This window comes from Alternaria ethzedia, assembly GCF_023757985.1.
Source record: "Alternaria ethzedia strain BMP 0044 chromosome Unknown scaffold_1, whole genome shotgun sequence".
Lineage (NCBI taxonomy): Eukaryota > Fungi > Ascomycota > Dothideomycetes > Pleosporales > Pleosporaceae > Alternaria > Alternaria ethzedia.
In genome coordinates this window covers 165,641-182,256 of record NW_026056194.1, presented here as the reverse complement: position 1 = coordinate 182,256, position 16,616 = coordinate 165,641, and the positions used below count along the sequence as shown (strand labels likewise).

Sequence of the window (16,616 nt, the reverse complement as noted above, 5' to 3'; positions counted from 1 at the left end):
ACTATTTTTTTATTAGAAGACTTAAAGTCTACCTTATTTATAATTCTATTTAGGTATGCTTTTAATACTACCTATTATTAGCTATATATATATATATATACGCACATATACTATAAAAATACTTACTAGTTATAACTAAGCTAAGAATAGAAGAGAGCGTTATTTTATTACACTTATAGCTTGTTTAATGCTTTTAAATATTTAGAGTTTTTATAGATATTTAAGAATACTTTTCTTACTTTAAAGTTTTTATAAATAATATACGCTTCTTTACTATTACTCTCTTATAACTAGACTGCTTTTTTAGCTCTTACTTTTTAAGCTCTTTCTTCTACTTTAGCTCTTTAGCTACTACGCTTTAGAATATAACTTAAATTAATTTAGAATACCTATTACGTTCTAGCTACTTAACTTACACTTACTATAATTATGTTTTCTATTCTATCTATAGCTACTACAATTACGCTTACTATCTCTTCTTAGTAAAGAGTTAGGCTACTATAATAATAGTACTTACTAGAATTAGTAGTATAGTTACTAGCACTAGAATATTATTAAAAGTATTAGTTAATATAGTAGTATAATATAAAAGACTTATCTAAAGTATAAGTAGTAGCTCTTTATACTAGTAATAGTTTAGATAGTAGTAACTTTCTACTAGTACTAGTATAGACTTACTAGGTCTAGATAGTTTAGACTATTTATAATACTAGATTCTACTACTTTAAAAAGTATAACTTTTTTAGTAGTAGTTTATAATATTTAGACTTTACTAATAAAATTAGAACCTAAAGAAAGTATAAAAGTAGTATTATAGTAGTAGTAGATTTATATTTATAAGCTATAAAAAAACTTATAAATACTAATTTTATATACTATAAGTAGCGCGTTATATATTTAAAAAAAAACTATTATAGATTAGATAGTATCTAGTACTATTATTTTATATAAGCTTATACTTAATTTAATTTTATTATAAAGATTAAAGTTTTAATAATATTATTTTAAGTCTAGAGAAAGTTATAGGTATAGCGTACTATACGTAATCTTAAATACTAAAGTAAGTAGTTTCTACTACTTTATTTAACCTTTATATACTTATTATAATATATATAATATTATACTATAAAGATCTAGCGTAGAAAACGCTATAGTTTATTATAGAGCTACTAACTATAAAAGGTATAGTAGTAATACTAGGCTATTAATAGCTTTATAAAATTATAAAAAATAATAAATTAAAAGTATTATAAAGAGTAAGCTACTATTTATAAGATATAAGTTTAAGTATAATTATATTATAATAACTACTAACTAACTAGTGTAGAAGAAGAAACTAAGTACCTATTAAGAAATTACGTAACAGAACTGCTAGTCTAGAAAGTCTGTAAGCGCCTCTAAACCCGCATAGAAATCAAGTTCTATATTATAGGTGACATAGAACAGGCGGAGTCTTACGAGGAATAGTTGTCATAGAAGGCGGCCAACACGGGCTGAGAATAGAAGAATGCTAGCTACCGAAATGGTGGACAGGTTCGTCCAAGGGGCAGGGTCGGCTGATTTAATTTCCAGTATTTTCTCTTTCTCCTCACTTATGTGTAGAGGAGCGTGTAGGCAGGATGATTGCAGCTGTGTTCGGGATCTTCGAAGTAGCCGGTAGCGTGGCATCACCGAGCAGCTAGAATACTAGAGTCGGCCCAAAATGTAATTTTATTGCGGAGAGCATTAGAAGCGTGGGACCAATAAGAGTAACCCGAAATACTCGGTGCTTAATGCGCGTAGATACCTAGCCAATGGTCGACGGTGGGGGGATGAAAGAAGCTGTCAGAAACACGCGACGCGGCTGGCAGGGAAGACGCGTCTCGCTTAATCAGCACGCTACTCGCAACTCGCGTGAACGGCATTGCTCTTTCCCTTTGCCGCGTGTCAACACTTTGGAGATATCATTATATGCTACGCGATCCGCGCACCCAACAGATGACATCTACCGTTACGGTTCGACTGCGGCGCGCAGCGGAACAGTCAGCACATCGCAGAATGAACAGAGGAATGGGTATCAACGAATACATTAAGCTATCATGACTTTAGGACCATCTCGTTAAGTCGTCATCTATCTAAGCGGCTCGACAGCGCGTCCCCCTATTCATACCTCAAACCGTGTCCGAACTTGAAGACAGGGTTCTCGGTATCGAACGGCACGTCCTCCTTGCTCGCCTCAACCGCCTCGTCGCTCCTCGGGAGATCAAACGGCAGCTTACCCTCCGGACCGCTACCGTCAACGCCGAAGATAACATCGAGGAAGGCTTGAGGGCTAGTCCCGTAGTTGACCATGAGGGCTTGGGCTTGCTCGGCAATCTCGGGCACAGCAGCAGGGCGGTCAAGGAAGATATCAACAATGGTGGGGACGGCAGCGTAGATGGCTGCTTGGCGCGCCTTCTCAGTGCTGTTGTACTCGAGAGAGCCAGAGTGGTAGTTCTTCTCGAAACCACCTGGGCGGGGCTCGTAGGGGGCGGCCATACGGAGGAAGGCGTAGTCGGCTTCTTCGGGGGTTGCGACGACAGCCAGGTCGCGGGCCTCTAGGTAGGTGCTGTTGATACCTTCGACGTAGAACTTGGCTTTGGAGCAGTCGGAAGCCTTGAGTGGGAGAGTCGATTCCTTGTTGGTAAGCAGTGTAATCGACTTCTTCTGAGCCTCGTATCCGGCTTCGACCCATTCTTTCCTGGCCACGTTGGCCACGGCTTCCTCGGGATCTACGAAGGGGTTGTCGAAGAGGCCGAGGATGAACTTTTCGCGGAGGAGACGGCGGACCGACATGTCAATACGCTCTTCGCTCACGATGCTCTTCTCTACCAACTCGAGAACGAGGTCAGTGCGCTCCTCGCCGCCCATCTGGTCGGTACCGGCATTCAAGATCTTCTCGGCACGCTCAAGCTCAGTCAGGTTCTCAGCACCCCAAGCACGAGCTGGCATGTCTTGTCCTGCGATGATGCCGTCGGTGATGAGACCCCAGTCGCTGACGACGATTCCGTCGAAACCGAGCTCGCCCCGGAGAAGGTCGGTGACAATGCCCTTGTTCATGCCAGCGGCGACCTCCTCGTACTTGGTGCCCATAGGCCTGGAGTAGTAGGGCATCATCTGCCTTGCGCCAGCTGCGATAGCAGCCTTGAAGGGGATAAGATGATGCTCGAAGTTGTTTCCTGGGTATGTGGCATTCTTGCCGTAGGTGAAGTGGCTGTCCTCACCGTCTTCGACTGGTCCACTTCCGGGGAAATGCTTCGACACGGTGGTCACGGAATCTTGTCCGAACTCACCGGGGCCATGGAAGCCCTTGATGTATGCGACCACAAGCTCAGCGGTCAATGTGGCGTTCTCGCCCATTGTCGTGGTGATTCTGGCCCATCTCGGTTCGGTGGCGACGTCAATCTGAGGGTGTAGGGCGGATCTGATTCCGACAGCCTTATATTCTTGTCGTGCAATATCCGCAAAGGTGTGGATGAGCTCAGCGTCACGTAGTGCTGCCAATCCCAGGCTTCCGGGCCACTGCGAGAACTTGACTGCCGCGATCTGGCTGCCGGTGGCATCAACGAAAGTGTGCCTGGGATCCGAAGAAAGCGTAATCGGTATGCCGAGTCTGGTGTCCAAAGCCAGCTGCTGAAGACTGTTGTGCCACCGCGCAGATTGGCGTACATCGGTGATGGCACCGTTGAGGTTGAAATGTGTCATGTGCTTTCCTTGGATTGACGGCGCAGTTGTGTTCGATAGGGTTCCGTTAGGTCCTGGGAAGCTGATCTGCTGGAAGAGCTGTCCGGCCTTTTCTTCCATGTTCATGCGTTGGATGAGATCCTCCACACGCTCATCTACCGATAGAGAAGCATCTCGGTATGGTGCTGAGTCCATCTCTGTTGACCGCGATGTCATTCGCGGGTATTTTGCACCACTTGAGGTCGGAATTCGGATGGCTGTTGACATGGCTGTTGCAGCAAAGAACAGCGTTGTGAAGGTGTTCAGCTTGCGCTGACTGCGGTTGCGAGCGACCATCTTGCCGGTAGTATGAGTTGAGGCACGAGGTGAAGGGTGAGGTCGGTTGCTACTGACTGTTCGGTAGACGGCCTTGACCCAGGTATTTGTAGTCTGGCTTCATACACCCCGTCACGATGCGTTGCCGACATGTGCGCTATGTCCGAGGGACTTTGAAGTTTTGCTGCTGCTTGGGGAAACTTCGGATAGACCGTCGTCTTGGAACCCGTACCAACAACCAGCTTCTCATTGGCCTTGGCGCAGTCGAGATTGCCATTAGCTGGAGCCGACGATTTGCCAAGGCGATGAGTGTGGAGTGCATTGTGGGGGAAACGTGGGTCGGGGTAAAGCCCCCGAAGCTAAGCCCTCATTTCCCGCCGAATACTAGTCCGGCAGATTGGTGATTGGGTGCGCACACACGCTACGAATGCTCATGACATATAACGAACGGTTCGACACACCCTTTCGAGCTGGTAGCTCAGCTGTCATGTGAGCAAACAAAAAACTGCGCACCCTGGGTCTGACGCGCAACTCCACATTCCGCCCTTCGTAAATGACTCGACATCCACGATTACGGAGCATTTGAAAAACGTCCGATCCGGGGGCGTGCCGCATGCCGGTTATGAGATTCCGGTGCTTTCTCCAGAATGACAGTGTTGCCAGTGAGTGCTTAAAGCTCCGAGTGAGGATCGTATGTCTTGGTGGTAAAGAAAGACTGTTCCTCCTCTGTCTTCGCAAAGGGGTGTCGGAGTAGACTGCAAATCTCGTCGTAACGTTTGGCGCAACGTTTTCTACGCCCGTACCCGGCCGAAATTTTGGAGCCGCAATCCCGGTACAACGAGGATACCAAGGCCATCATCGCCATGGCAAAGCTAGCCTCCTTAGCACTGTAACCACCGCCATACCACTGCGGAGGTACTCGCTGGATTCCGACACACATCCGCGTACCGCTAGACGAAGTCCAGAAAAGCCCCTCCGTTTCCGCTAGCTCTTCTTTGTCTTGACTCGACCGCCTTCTCGGCTTCTACTTCCACTGGTCGGGAAGATGTGCTCGTGCCGACGTGGAGGATATGCACTATGATGCACGTTGTTCCCCGCGGTATGCTTTAGCCAACGAGGGTTGCATCTTGGCTAAAGTTCGGATCGCAGCCCGGCAGTGATGCGAAAGTCTGGAGGGTGGCTCAATGGCACTACTGGGAGTGCGCGCAGGCCCTGGGTCTGCTGGTCATTGTAGTCATTTCAGATGAGGCCCCTCTCCATGAACACGCGGATTTTTGTGCCTAGGTTGATGGTCAAAACAACAAAACGAGAAGCGAATGATACATGATAAACAACAAATGAAGACTTACGAGGTATCTAATACAAGTAATGGGCATCAACACCCATGCCAAGGTCGGTACGCTACCTGCGTAATGCTTGCACCGTGTGGTGTTCACTTTGCGCGGTACCTGTTCAATGATTCTTCCATGTCGACGCTGAAACCTGCAAAGTGACCCTCTCGGGCGTCGTGGGTTGATGTTGGAAAGCTTTGATCTAGTGCTACCGAATGGCTGGGTGCGATTGTGGGGTTAGCGAGCTGACGCAGGAAAGTGCGACGTAACGCAACGACAGCCACGGCATCAAATTTATGGACGATATGGACATCTAATTTCGCGAATGCCTCTTCCAAGACCTTCAAGCGAGTGCGCGCGACACTCGGGGTGACTGTGCAGGCTATTTCGGTGTACTAAGATCACCCATCATCTGCCTCCTCCGCCCACGATAGAAGCGCTCGAGCATCTTCCTCCTCTCTTCTTGCGTACTGCTTTCCACAAGCAGCGCAAACTCTACCGGATCATCAAACCCCATACTCTCCGCCATGCTACAGAACTGTCGCTTTCGCACATCCTCGCTCGGTCTATACCGGTAGTTGATCTTGAACTCGCCTTTCGTCGCACTACCAGTAACATGGACCTCGTCGCCTTCTTCAGCGTCGGTCTCATCCCCATGATCCCGATTACCGGACTGATGCTGTGATTGAGATTGCGACTGCGTACTCTGGAAGACGCGTTTGCCTGCGAGATCGATATCGTTGCGTACCTCCATGGCCTGTTTACCTAGTCGAGCTTCTATCTCGCTGCGCCCGATGACCTCTGAGTTCTCGTGCGTATATTGAACTCCAGCCTTCGCAAGAATTGCGTTGATTGGATCAGGCCCAGTGCGCCTTGTGGCTCTCATCTTGCCCTTGCCGCCGGTGGTTGTTGAAAGGATTGAATCAGCGAACTTCTTGATGCCGGCGATATTAGCGTTGTCATCAAGGCCGAGGTTCTTGTTGGAAAGGATATCCTCATCCTCAGAGTCGTACTGCGACTCATCGACATGGAAGTCATAAGCGTTGACGCCGGCTTTTGATTCAGCGACGTTCGTCTTGTGCATGATGTCGCGAAGCAGCACGCTGTGCTCCTGGAAGGTGAAGAGGTTTTCCAGACCAAACAGCTCGCCCTTTTTGGTGGATTGATCCATCACACCCTTGAAGTAGCGACGTTCTTCCGAAGCATTGTAACCAATGTTCGCTTGCTGTTGCTTGTAAATCTGACGAGCGTAGACCACCTCCTCGATAGTACCGCTTGACACTAGTCGAAATACCTCAACGTTGCGTGTCTGACCAATACGGTACGCTCGATCTTGTGCCTGCAGGTCATAGGCTGGATTCCAATGCGGATCCATCACGACAACCTTGTTAGCCGACGTGATGTTCAGACCCACTCCTCCCGCCTTAGTGCTGATTAAGAACACGAACTGGTTCGGATCTGCGTTGAAGTCTGCAACAGCCTGGGAACGATCTTCGTACTTCATGCTGCCGTCAAGGTACGAGAAATTGTACTTTGTACCGTCGACATCGAAGAGACCTCTAAGTAGCCTCAACAGGCGAACGGAATGTGAGAAGATAAGCACCTTGTCGCCATTCGAATGCCAGAAGTCAAGTAGCCGCCGCAGCACTTTCCATTTTCCACAAAACTCTCGCTGAGACTGTACCAAGATGTTGTCTCGAATCCTGAAGAGATCCTTGTGCGTGTTAGGGCAGGCTAGTTCCAGTGTTTGACGATCTTTGGCTTGCTTCTCTGAATTCTCGCTCGACATTGGCACGATTAGAGCTAGGTGATTTGCGAGTTTCTGAAATGTGACCATGCAGGGAAAGATGAAGTTTGACCACTTCTCGCCTTCTACATCGGCGTAACAGCAGAAACCTCTACTCTTCCCGGACCCACAGTCGCACTTTTCCCTCGAAGTGCGTATGTACTCACACCTATCGCTTTCAAGGAAGGTTCGATAGGCGTCAGCTTGAGTCTCGGTGAGCTGGCAGAATATGACGCGATCGCTCTTCTTTGGGAGCTGGTCAGCGATCAGGGTCTTCATACGCCGAAGGAAGACACTGGGTAGGATATTGTGAACGAGATCCTGAGCTCGACTTCGCGAGTCGGCAAGCTGAGCGTTGGTGGCATCGTGAGCCTGGCCTAGCTTCAGCGGAAGACTAATCTTCTGCTTCCACTCTTGGGCTGACCCGTATGCGCCAGGTCGTACCCAGTTGAGGAGGTTCCAGAGCTCCTCATATTTGTTCTGAATCGCGGTACCTGTCAACCCAATGCGACACAGTGCGTTGATTTTGTTCATTGCTTTGGTGATCTCGGAGTCCTTGCTCTTGATTTGATGGCACTCATCAGCGATGACACAGTCCCAGTCGATGGTGTTGATCTCGCTCTCATGATTGCGGTATGTCGTGTATGTCGTAATCATTATCTCTAACATGCCCTTAGCTGCAGTGCCGAGAACGCCTTTCCGATCGGCCTTGACGGGGCCATGGTATTTGTAGACTTCCCACCAGCCCCACTTGGAGAGCTCATCTTCCCAATTTTGCATGAGCGTACCAGGGCAGACGATGAGTACCCGCGGATACCAACGAGCCTTGCTCAGACCACGAATCTTCCGCATGCATTTGGCATCGCGCTCAGTGCCCGTCTTACCAAATGCTGCTGTGAGGAATGCGATGACCTGGATAGTCTTTCCCAGTCCCATGTCATCACCTAGAATCGCACCGGTCTGCTTGACGAATTTTTCATGCAAGAACTGGACGCCTTCAACCTGGTAGTCGCGCAGCCATTGAGCGATGGGGCCAGGTATGATTCCATGCGACCCGCGGAGTCTGATGTCCTTCTTTTCGCGCTGCTGCTGTACGGAGTTGTCAAGTTCTGGCTTCTCTTCAGTGCCCGCGTTAAACCAGTCAACGTCGTGATAACTGGGAGGGTATCGCAGTCCAGATTCGTGCAACTTCTTGAGTGTCTTTTGTCGCGATATGAAGTAGTCAGGGATGGGGTCGTCCAAGAAAGCTGTCGCGCCCTCATCATCGGCTAAGGTGTCGGTACTGAAGCCTGTCGGACCATAGCCATTTTTCTTGGGTGGAGGTCTGCGACCCACGATACTGGTTGCAGCCGTTGCTTTACTCTTCTTTTCACTGCGGATCCGGTTAGTTTCAGCAGTGGTGCGCTTCCGTTTCTCGGTCTTGCGTCCCGTCCATTCTTTGTGAAAAGCCCTTGGATCGTACTCGGCTTCTAACAACTCATCGTCATCGGTACCTGAGCTAGTGACATCTCTAGTTCGTGGTTCTGGTTCATCCATTGCATCGTCATCAGTATCGTCGTCCTCTTCGTCTTCGTCTTCTGTGACCTCGTCTGTAGCCTTTTGCGACTGAGTCTGGCTTTGAGTCAGGACTACCAAGGATTAGCATATTGTCAAAGGTCGAGGAAGCATCGACTGACCGTCAATATACTGGGAGAGATCCAGACCTTTCCTAGACGCATTGATGATGTCAAGATCGTCATCTTCCTCACCACTCTCGCCAAAAACTCTTCGCGCTCTCTGTTCATCCTTTGACTTGTCGCGACTGAAAGACATGATGGCCGAGGTGGCGGGTAGCAGGCGTCGGTCGTGAACGCTGTGTGACTTTGCTCAGCTTATCACTGGTACGGGCGCTTGACAATCGCATATTGGCGCACGGTCCTGATCTGCGGCGATTGTCACGGAAGGAAGCACCTGGAGTGGAGCGTGAAAGGAAGCGCCACCAAGCTGCCCAAACACGCTAACACGCTCTCACGTGAAAGCGGGGCGCGACTAGCAGAAGATCCCTGCAAGAACTTCCGCCAAAATCTGGAGCTCGAGCCTGCACGCCCGCATCATCGCGCGCAATTGCACGCCCTGCCAAAATCAGCTGTCTTCACGAACCAGTCACGGATCGGAGAACCGCGTCGCGCAATATACAGCCCTTTTACACTCCTGCGACACCACCAAGATGCCGCTAGACACCAGCACCTACTCTCTCGCGCTCCTCCGCCTCGATGGACGCCGCTGGAACGAACTACGCCGAATCCACGCGCAAATCTCCACGCAAGCCGCCGCCGATGGGTCGTCATATCTCGAGATGGGCAACACCAAGATCCTCGTTTCAGTCACCGGACCCGCAGAAGGCAAACAGAGCGGGCAAAGAGGCGGCGCAGACAAGCAGGCCAAAGTTGAGGTCGAGATAAATTTCGCGGGCTTCAGCGGTGTAGAGCGGAGAAAGAGGAAGAGCGATAAGCGGACAAGTGAGATGGAGCACTGCCTGAGGTCGGCGTTCGAGGGCGTATTGCTGCTGCATCTCTACCCGCATTCGACGATTACATTGAATGTCCACATCATTTCACAGGATGGGTCGCTGTTGGCAGCGTGTATCAATGCGTCAACATTGGCGCTTATCGATGCGGGTATACCAATGACAGATTACCTGGTCGCTTGCACAGCCGCTTCTTCTGCTTCTGCGTCAGCGGCGGACAACGCGTCTGCCGATGACCCGCTGCTGGATCTCAACAACCAGGAGGAATTGGAGCTGCCGTTCTTGACGGTAGGGACATTGGGGAATACCGATAACGTTGCTGTGTGCGTCATGGAGACCAGGGTACGAATGGAGAGGTTAGAGGGTATGCTGGCAGTGGGTATCGAAGGATGCAAGAGGATGCGTACTATATTAGACGATGTGGTCAAAGTATACGGCAAGAGGTTTGGATGAAGGAGTAAAGAGGAATGGAGTTTATCAAACTGTCGTCTCAGCACGACGTCCCAGCGCGACATTCCAGATAACACGCACGAATTGAGTCGGACACAGCGAAACGTCTCGGATGTGGTGTCTAGAAACATCGAAACTGTGGGAGACCTAGGACGGAAGACTGAATGCGTTTTCATGTAAACCTCGATGGGAGGCAGCGTCGGGTTGCTCCATGAAAGAGCGACAATCTTGGAACGACGAAATTAAGATCCATACAGGGCCTTTCACTACTTCTGCTTTTATTCTGATGGACTCCATGTGCTAACTAAGTAATGGTCTATTGTTATACAGGTCACCCGATAATCATACCACACGCCCAATCTAATCATTCCATACTCGGTAAAGCAAATCACACCACATATCGCTCTCGAGATGTTCCAAACCAACACTTCCACTGTAGGGTTTGGATCTATGAGAAGCTTCAAGTTTAACAGTGACATTGATACCAGCACCGATCAAGTCTTTCAACAGCTCAACGACCTGAGCATGCAAATCACCTGGCTGAGGGTCATCTAGCCATTCCACGAAGTCCGCCTTCAGGGTAAGCGTAGCCGGTCGCTGCAGCTTATACAGGCTTCTCCAACCTCCCGGCAATCCTATGGAGTCATCAGATCCCACACGTGCTTCCGAATATGCAGGACGTATTTCGACTTCTACGTGGCGGATATGTCGGGCAAAATCCAGACCAGGCAAACCCCAAATCTCGCTTCCCGTGTTGACGAGACCCTGACAGTTGCCATCAAGCTCGAGGCGGAAGATGCAATAGTGGTGCCATTCTTCAGCTAATTCGACAAGTGTTTCATTGCCTACATATGTGATGTCGCGAAGATGTGGGCAGTCTTTCAGTACGCCTTCTCGGTAGGGCCAAGATGCCAGGAAGCTACCAGTATCTTGGAAAACTGATGCATAGACCATATTTCGTAGCTCGCGGGGTAATCGCGATTGCATCTCCGTGCACAGACTAAGACACGACGATTTTGCCCAGTTCTCGACGTGTTCGCGCGCTTTGTCTCGCAGTGTTGCACTCTGCATCGCGTGGCGTTGAGCTTCTCTCAGCATACTGTTGTTGGGATTTATGAGTAGTTGCACTGCAAGTGAAAGCGCAGTGTTTACCTGGAGACAAGAGTCGGATCGAAAGTCGTATTAGTTTGTGACATGCTGGGGATAGAACGAGTTGCGGAGGTTGATGTATGAAAAATGAAGTAACAGGTTGTTCGCGAAAGCCAGGTGCCCAGGTGGAGATCGAGGCTAAGCGTGGCTAGTCTCGATCGGGCTTTGACTAGCCGGAACTAGACATAATCGAGATACCTAGGTGTTTTCTCAAACCCGTTCATATTGAACATGATCCTTTGGAGCGAGTGACCCTGTACCTTGCTTTACTGTCGGAGATGCGCCCCACGAACCAGCTTCGACCAACCTTCGCTATCAAGATGTTCCAATCCCACTTTTACAGGCTCCGATTGGTCTATCTGAACAGCGACACCCACGCCGGAAGCGATCAACTGCTTCAACACCGGAAAGACCCTTCTGGACATTAAGTCGACAGAAAACTTCTTACCTTTCCTCGTCTCACCATGATAATACCAATGTCCGAAGGAGATACCGATCGTAAAGGTTGCCGGGTGCTCCAGTTTCGCAAGTTGCTCGAAGTCCGACGGCAGAACGAGCTCTTCTCCAGCTTCCAAAGTCTTCTCCATTCCCGCCGTAAAATCTCTGGGGGTTACTTGCATGTATACGTGGCGTATCCATCGAGTGGTGTCAAGGTCAGGGAGGTTCGTCCAGGTTTTGTTGCGGAATAGGCAGGCCACGTCGGAATCGCTGCCTTGGAGCTTGAAGACTGAGTGCCGATACCACATTTCTGCCAACTCAGTAAGTGTTTCTTCACCGACGAACGTTTTGTCGCCGATATGGCGATTGTTGGACACAATTTCAGCTGGATAATAATGTCCGGACCCGAATTCTTCATTGTCGACATAATAGTTCTCAGGTTCACCAAGTAGGGCTTCGTAGACCATATCCCTCAGCTCGCGAGATAACTTCTCTTGCATCATCGAGCAGAGGGTTAGACACTCTGATTTCGCGTATTCCTTGATGCTCACTCTCACTTCCTCTTTACGTTGACGAAACTCGCGAGAGAATCGTTCAGTCCCGCTTGAGAGACGTGCGACCTCCCTCATCATACTACCAACTCTGTTAGCGACCAGGGTTTAGTAAGAGAGGTAAAGCTTACCTCAATATATGGACCCGACCGGATTTCACCACTGATGTTGACATTGTAGGCGAGCAACTCTAAGGGCAAAGCGATGCTGGCTATGTATGCAACGAAGACGGGCGCCGAGATCGATATGTTCAACTAGCGTAACGCGCGATGCGGTCAAACTGCTTGCGAAAGAGCGGGCGGGTGAGGTAAATCGAAGGAAGCATAAGCTGCCTGGAGTACCGATAGTCTAGGTTCCGCCCGCAGTACGCCTTGCCAAATGAAGATAGAGCGTCTCATAAGACCTCGGGATTGCACGCGAGCAGGAGCGACGAAGTGCTGGCTCATGCAACACATCCAATAAGAAAATCCTTCGTGGATTTGTGGAAGACATGAGAAAGCACAAAAAGCCGCCACCATGAGCAAGGAGATCTAATATTCCAAGTAATACATCGCTAAATACACCGAACAAAAGCCTGGTATCTTGCGTAGATGCGAAAAACCCCACCCAGAGACACATACAATCAAGCCGACATCCGTATCGTAGTTCTCCTCTATCATGATTCAATGTACACGCTTTCGTAGATCAGCCAAATGTATCGCCGCGGCCGTCTTAACATATACCATACACATAGTATCCATACAAAGTCATCTTCCTCATCACTTCCTCACATTCCCCTTGCCATCCCTCCATCGCCCATCACTAACGCAGATAAATTTGACGTTTCTTCCACGACTCTTCACGCTCTCTACACCCCCAGCTTCAATCCATCGACCAAGATTCTTGCATTGACTGACGTCGAAGCGTTCGAGGTCTCTGCAGCCCTCCACGACAGCTTCAACACCAGTGCCGGTGACGCGGACACAACCTCGTACAGAGAGGTTTCGGAGTTCGAGGAGGTGTAGGGATATACAGCGAAGAGAAGTGTCTGAGACTGCGGAGCCGCAGAAGGCGAGGTTGAGGTGCGTAAGTGAAGGGAGGCCGAGAGCAAGAACTTCGGTTGCGGTGTCAGAAAGGGCGCAGCAGAAAGACTGATATGCGTTAGTACGGCCATTCTGCCTAGCATCATATGAAAGATAGTAGACTTACGAGGTCCAGTTCCTTGAGTCCTTTCGCCGCGTTCGTCAGATACACAATTGCGTTGTCGGTCAGATATGTGCAGTCTGCGAGACACAGCTTTGTCAGCCGTGGAAACGGATAGACACTCCAGTGTTGGAAGCCAACGTCGGTGATAGTCGTGCATCTTGTTAGGTCGATGCTCTCGATGCGGTTCGCTGCATGGACAGCGATATGGGCCATACTGCGATCAGTGATGTGCTTGCAGTAGCTCAGCGTGAGACGTCGCAGCTTCGGACATCCAACAACAGTACCAGGTGGTAACGGTTGCGGAGCAGGCTGATTAGCACCCTTTCCTTGTCGGCGACCATTTATCTGAGCTTGGTGTTGCGCATGCGCCATTGCCATCTGAGGTGGCATCTCTGGAACCACCCACCCTATAACTCGAGCGAGAAGGTTGTCGCCTACTTTCCTGCAATTGCTAAGATCGACCTCCTCAAGACCCTTCGCTTTCTGCACCATCTCCAGTACAGCTGGGCCAGTGATGTCCCATACGCTCTTCATGCGCCAGATCCTGACGCTCGGACCGCAAGTCTTTGCTAGCTCAGCGAAACCCTCGTCTGTCACGTGGAAGCAGTTACTGATGTTGATGTATCTTGGACGACTGCCTACGAATGGGCATATGACGTCTACAAGCGATCGGTCCGTAACTTTGCGATTGTATTTGCTAAGATCAAGGTCGTGGAGTATATCCGGCGACTCTGATATCAACTTGTTCCAGTGGGAAGAGATTACACGCAACTTCATCAGCTCGTGTATGTCTAGATTCGCAAGAATCTTAGTGAGCACTTGATCCGACAGTATGCCTCTTCCATATCTACTTGGTCTGTTGACTAGCCGAGGGCGTTTATAGTCGAGTGGCATCTCTGGTGGAGTGGACGCATGCTTCGATATGGAAAACGATGGTGATGGGGAAAGGGGCGAGCCACCGGGCGATGGTGACTTGGGGAAATCTGTTTTTGCTGGGCTGGATGGCGAGTCCGGTATTGATCCTGGTGGGGGTGGAGCTAGTGAGCCTCTCCTTGACCTCGACCTGACATTGTCCAAATCGACGTTAAGAAATGGGTCTGGATCAAATGGTTCCATCATCTTTTCGTCTCTCCGGGTGGGTGTCACCGGATTGTCGATGTCGATGGTGTCATTGAAAGTGACAGTTGGCACACTCTTCTTGCGCCGTGGTGTACGAGGTATTATGTGATCCGCTATGGCTAGATCGTTGATGTTGGGTGTACTGTTCGCGTCCAGCATGTGTACATCTTCGTCTTTGGCGGTCCGTAACCGCTCCTTCGCGACCGACTCGACCTGTCGGCGTACATCTGGAGTGCACTTCTCCCAGAGGTGGTTCAAAGTGTCACCGCTGATCATGAGACATTCGACAGCCGATACGGAGCGGACCGTAGCGGTGCGGCGTGGCGCAAGCGAGAGACTGACGACCTCGCCAAAGTATTGCCCGGGCCTCAATCGGGCCTTTACTTCCTGGAAATGTTGCTCGCCCGCGGCGATGGATTTTCGACGACCTATGGGTGAAGTGGTACCGTTCTGCTCAGGTACATTCATGCTGATGACCTCAACCTCGCCTTTCACGATGAAGAAGACGTCACGTCCTTGTGTGCCCTGTTTTATTATGTCTGTGAAAGGATCAAACGAACAGGGTTGCGCACGCATGCCGATGAAGTGGAGGATGTCGTCGGGCAGCTCGGAGAAGAGAGGCAGCTCTTTGAGCAGCGGCCGCACATGGATACTGCCGCTTCCAAAGGCACTATGGGCTATGGCTTCAGCGAGGCCCGGACTGGGAGACTTCCTCTTCTTGAAGGCATTGATCTCGCCTTCGCGTAGAGTGCCGCTCTCGGCCATAATCACGTCGCCATCTTCGCGGTCACGCTTGCCTGTGATCTGACGCATGGGTATCGCAGGACGCTTGCCTCCCAGCTCTGACTTCTTGCGCTGCAGAATAGCCAGTCGCTCCTGCGCTTCGTGCATGATGGCCACTTCCACTTCGGGGAACGCGGGCAGCTCCTTCATGAGGTCCTCCTTGTTCAGGCGCACTACCAGCGAGCGCATGTTGGCTATGATGGTGGCGGTGCGGGGGATGTCCATGAGGATACCGATCTCGCCAAAGAACGCACCAGGCTTCAGCTCTGCGTATGTGCTCTCCTGGTCCCGCGATGTCACCCGCACGGCTCCGCGGACCAGCCAGTACATGGCCTTGCCCGTCTCGCCCTCGGTGAGAATTGTGTCATGAGGCTGGTATAGCTGCGGCTTCAGGTGCAGGCCAACCTGTGTGAGGAAGGAGTCGGGGGCTGCCTGGAACAGCGGGAAGGAGCGCAGGCGGTCGAGCAGGTCTAGCGGTAGACCCTGAATCGTCGAGGCGGCCAGCGGGGAGGGACGTATCGGGCGGGCGGGATTGGAGTCGCTGTCGTATGCGCGTACCATGGCAAAGGGATCAGGCACCGGCACGCCGCCATGAGCCCGCACGGGACCTCCTCCAGGCCTGTATCGGCGCATCGTCGTGTTGGTGGCCGGCAGCGGCGCCAGAGGCAAACTTGCCGGTTGGGAAGGAGCGAGGGGCAGGTGTCAGACGGTTAGGGAAGGAGCTCGTGCGTGGTGGGGAAGGGGCGATGCAGTTGTCGGGCAGTCACCAGCTCATGGTGGTGCGTGGGTATGCGCGGTGCAGCAGCTCGAGTGTCTCTGGGTTGCGAGATGATTGCTCGGCGAAGGAGCGGGATGCAGACGAAGCGCAGCGGGTGGGTAGCACAATGACTGAGCAATGCTGCAGCTGGGCGGGCGGAAAGCTTGGGTCAGGGCAGCTCGGGAACCTGCAGTGGGTCGGTGCGTGCTGGCTGCTGTGTAGTGTATAATTTCTTGTGACTGAAGCGTGCTGCTCGGAGAGATGATGGATAGATTGCGGGACGAGGCTTGGTCCCGCAACGCGGTGGATCAGCCTAACCTTCTACTAGGCTTCTCGAAACCGCATGCCAGCCTTAGCTATAACACCGAGCTCAACCTTGCCTCTTATCATGGCTATCAAGCTTGGGAATCTCTACACAGTGTGTCTGCTACGCCCGCATCCGCTTCAAAACTTCTCCACACCCTCCAGAAGCCTTCTGGAATTTCTTTATCGGCAAAAAAGCACAGAGATGTGCCTCGTGTGTCGGCTATTATTACGAACGGCA

At 50.6% G+C, this 16,616-nt stretch overlaps 4 protein-coding genes across 4 annotated transcripts; 1 reads left to right on the top strand and 3 right to left on the bottom strand.

Annotated features, from left to right (window-relative positions):
* Positions 1-2,139: 2,139 nt before the first annotated feature.
* Positions 2,140-4,038, bottom strand: J4E87_000061 (uncharacterized protein; the record flags this gene model as incomplete). Its single annotated transcript, XM_049371721.1, has 1 exon — positions 2,140-4,038. One exon carries the CDS (start codon positions 4,036-4,038, stop codon positions 2,140-2,142), a length of 1,899 nt encoding a protein of 632 aa, XP_049237855.1.
* Positions 4,039-5,730: 1,692 nt separating this feature from the next.
* Positions 5,731-8,946, bottom strand: J4E87_000060 (uncharacterized protein; the record flags this gene model as incomplete). Its single annotated transcript, XM_049371720.1, has 2 exons — positions 5,731-8,762; positions 8,811-8,946. The coding sequence occupies 2 exons, from the start codon at positions 8,944-8,946 to the stop codon at positions 5,731-5,733; spliced, it is 3,168 nt and encodes a 1,055-aa protein (XP_049237854.1).
* Positions 8,947-9,340: 394 nt separating this feature from the next.
* On the top strand, positions 9,341-10,093 carry J4E87_000059 (uncharacterized protein; the record flags this gene model as incomplete). Its single annotated transcript, XM_049371719.1, has 1 exon — positions 9,341-10,093. The coding sequence occupies one exon, from the start codon at positions 9,341-9,343 to the stop codon at positions 10,091-10,093; it is 753 nt and encodes a 250-aa protein (XP_049237853.1).
* Positions 10,094-12,986: 2,893 nt separating this feature from the next.
* On the bottom strand, positions 12,987-16,090 carry J4E87_000058 (uncharacterized protein; the record flags this gene model as incomplete). Its single annotated transcript, XM_049371718.1, has 3 exons — positions 12,987-13,358; positions 13,417-15,934; positions 16,083-16,090. 3 exons carry the CDS (start codon positions 16,088-16,090, stop codon positions 12,987-12,989), a joined length of 2,898 nt encoding a protein of 965 aa, XP_049237852.1.
* Between the last annotated feature and the right edge of the window lie 526 nt (positions 16,091-16,616).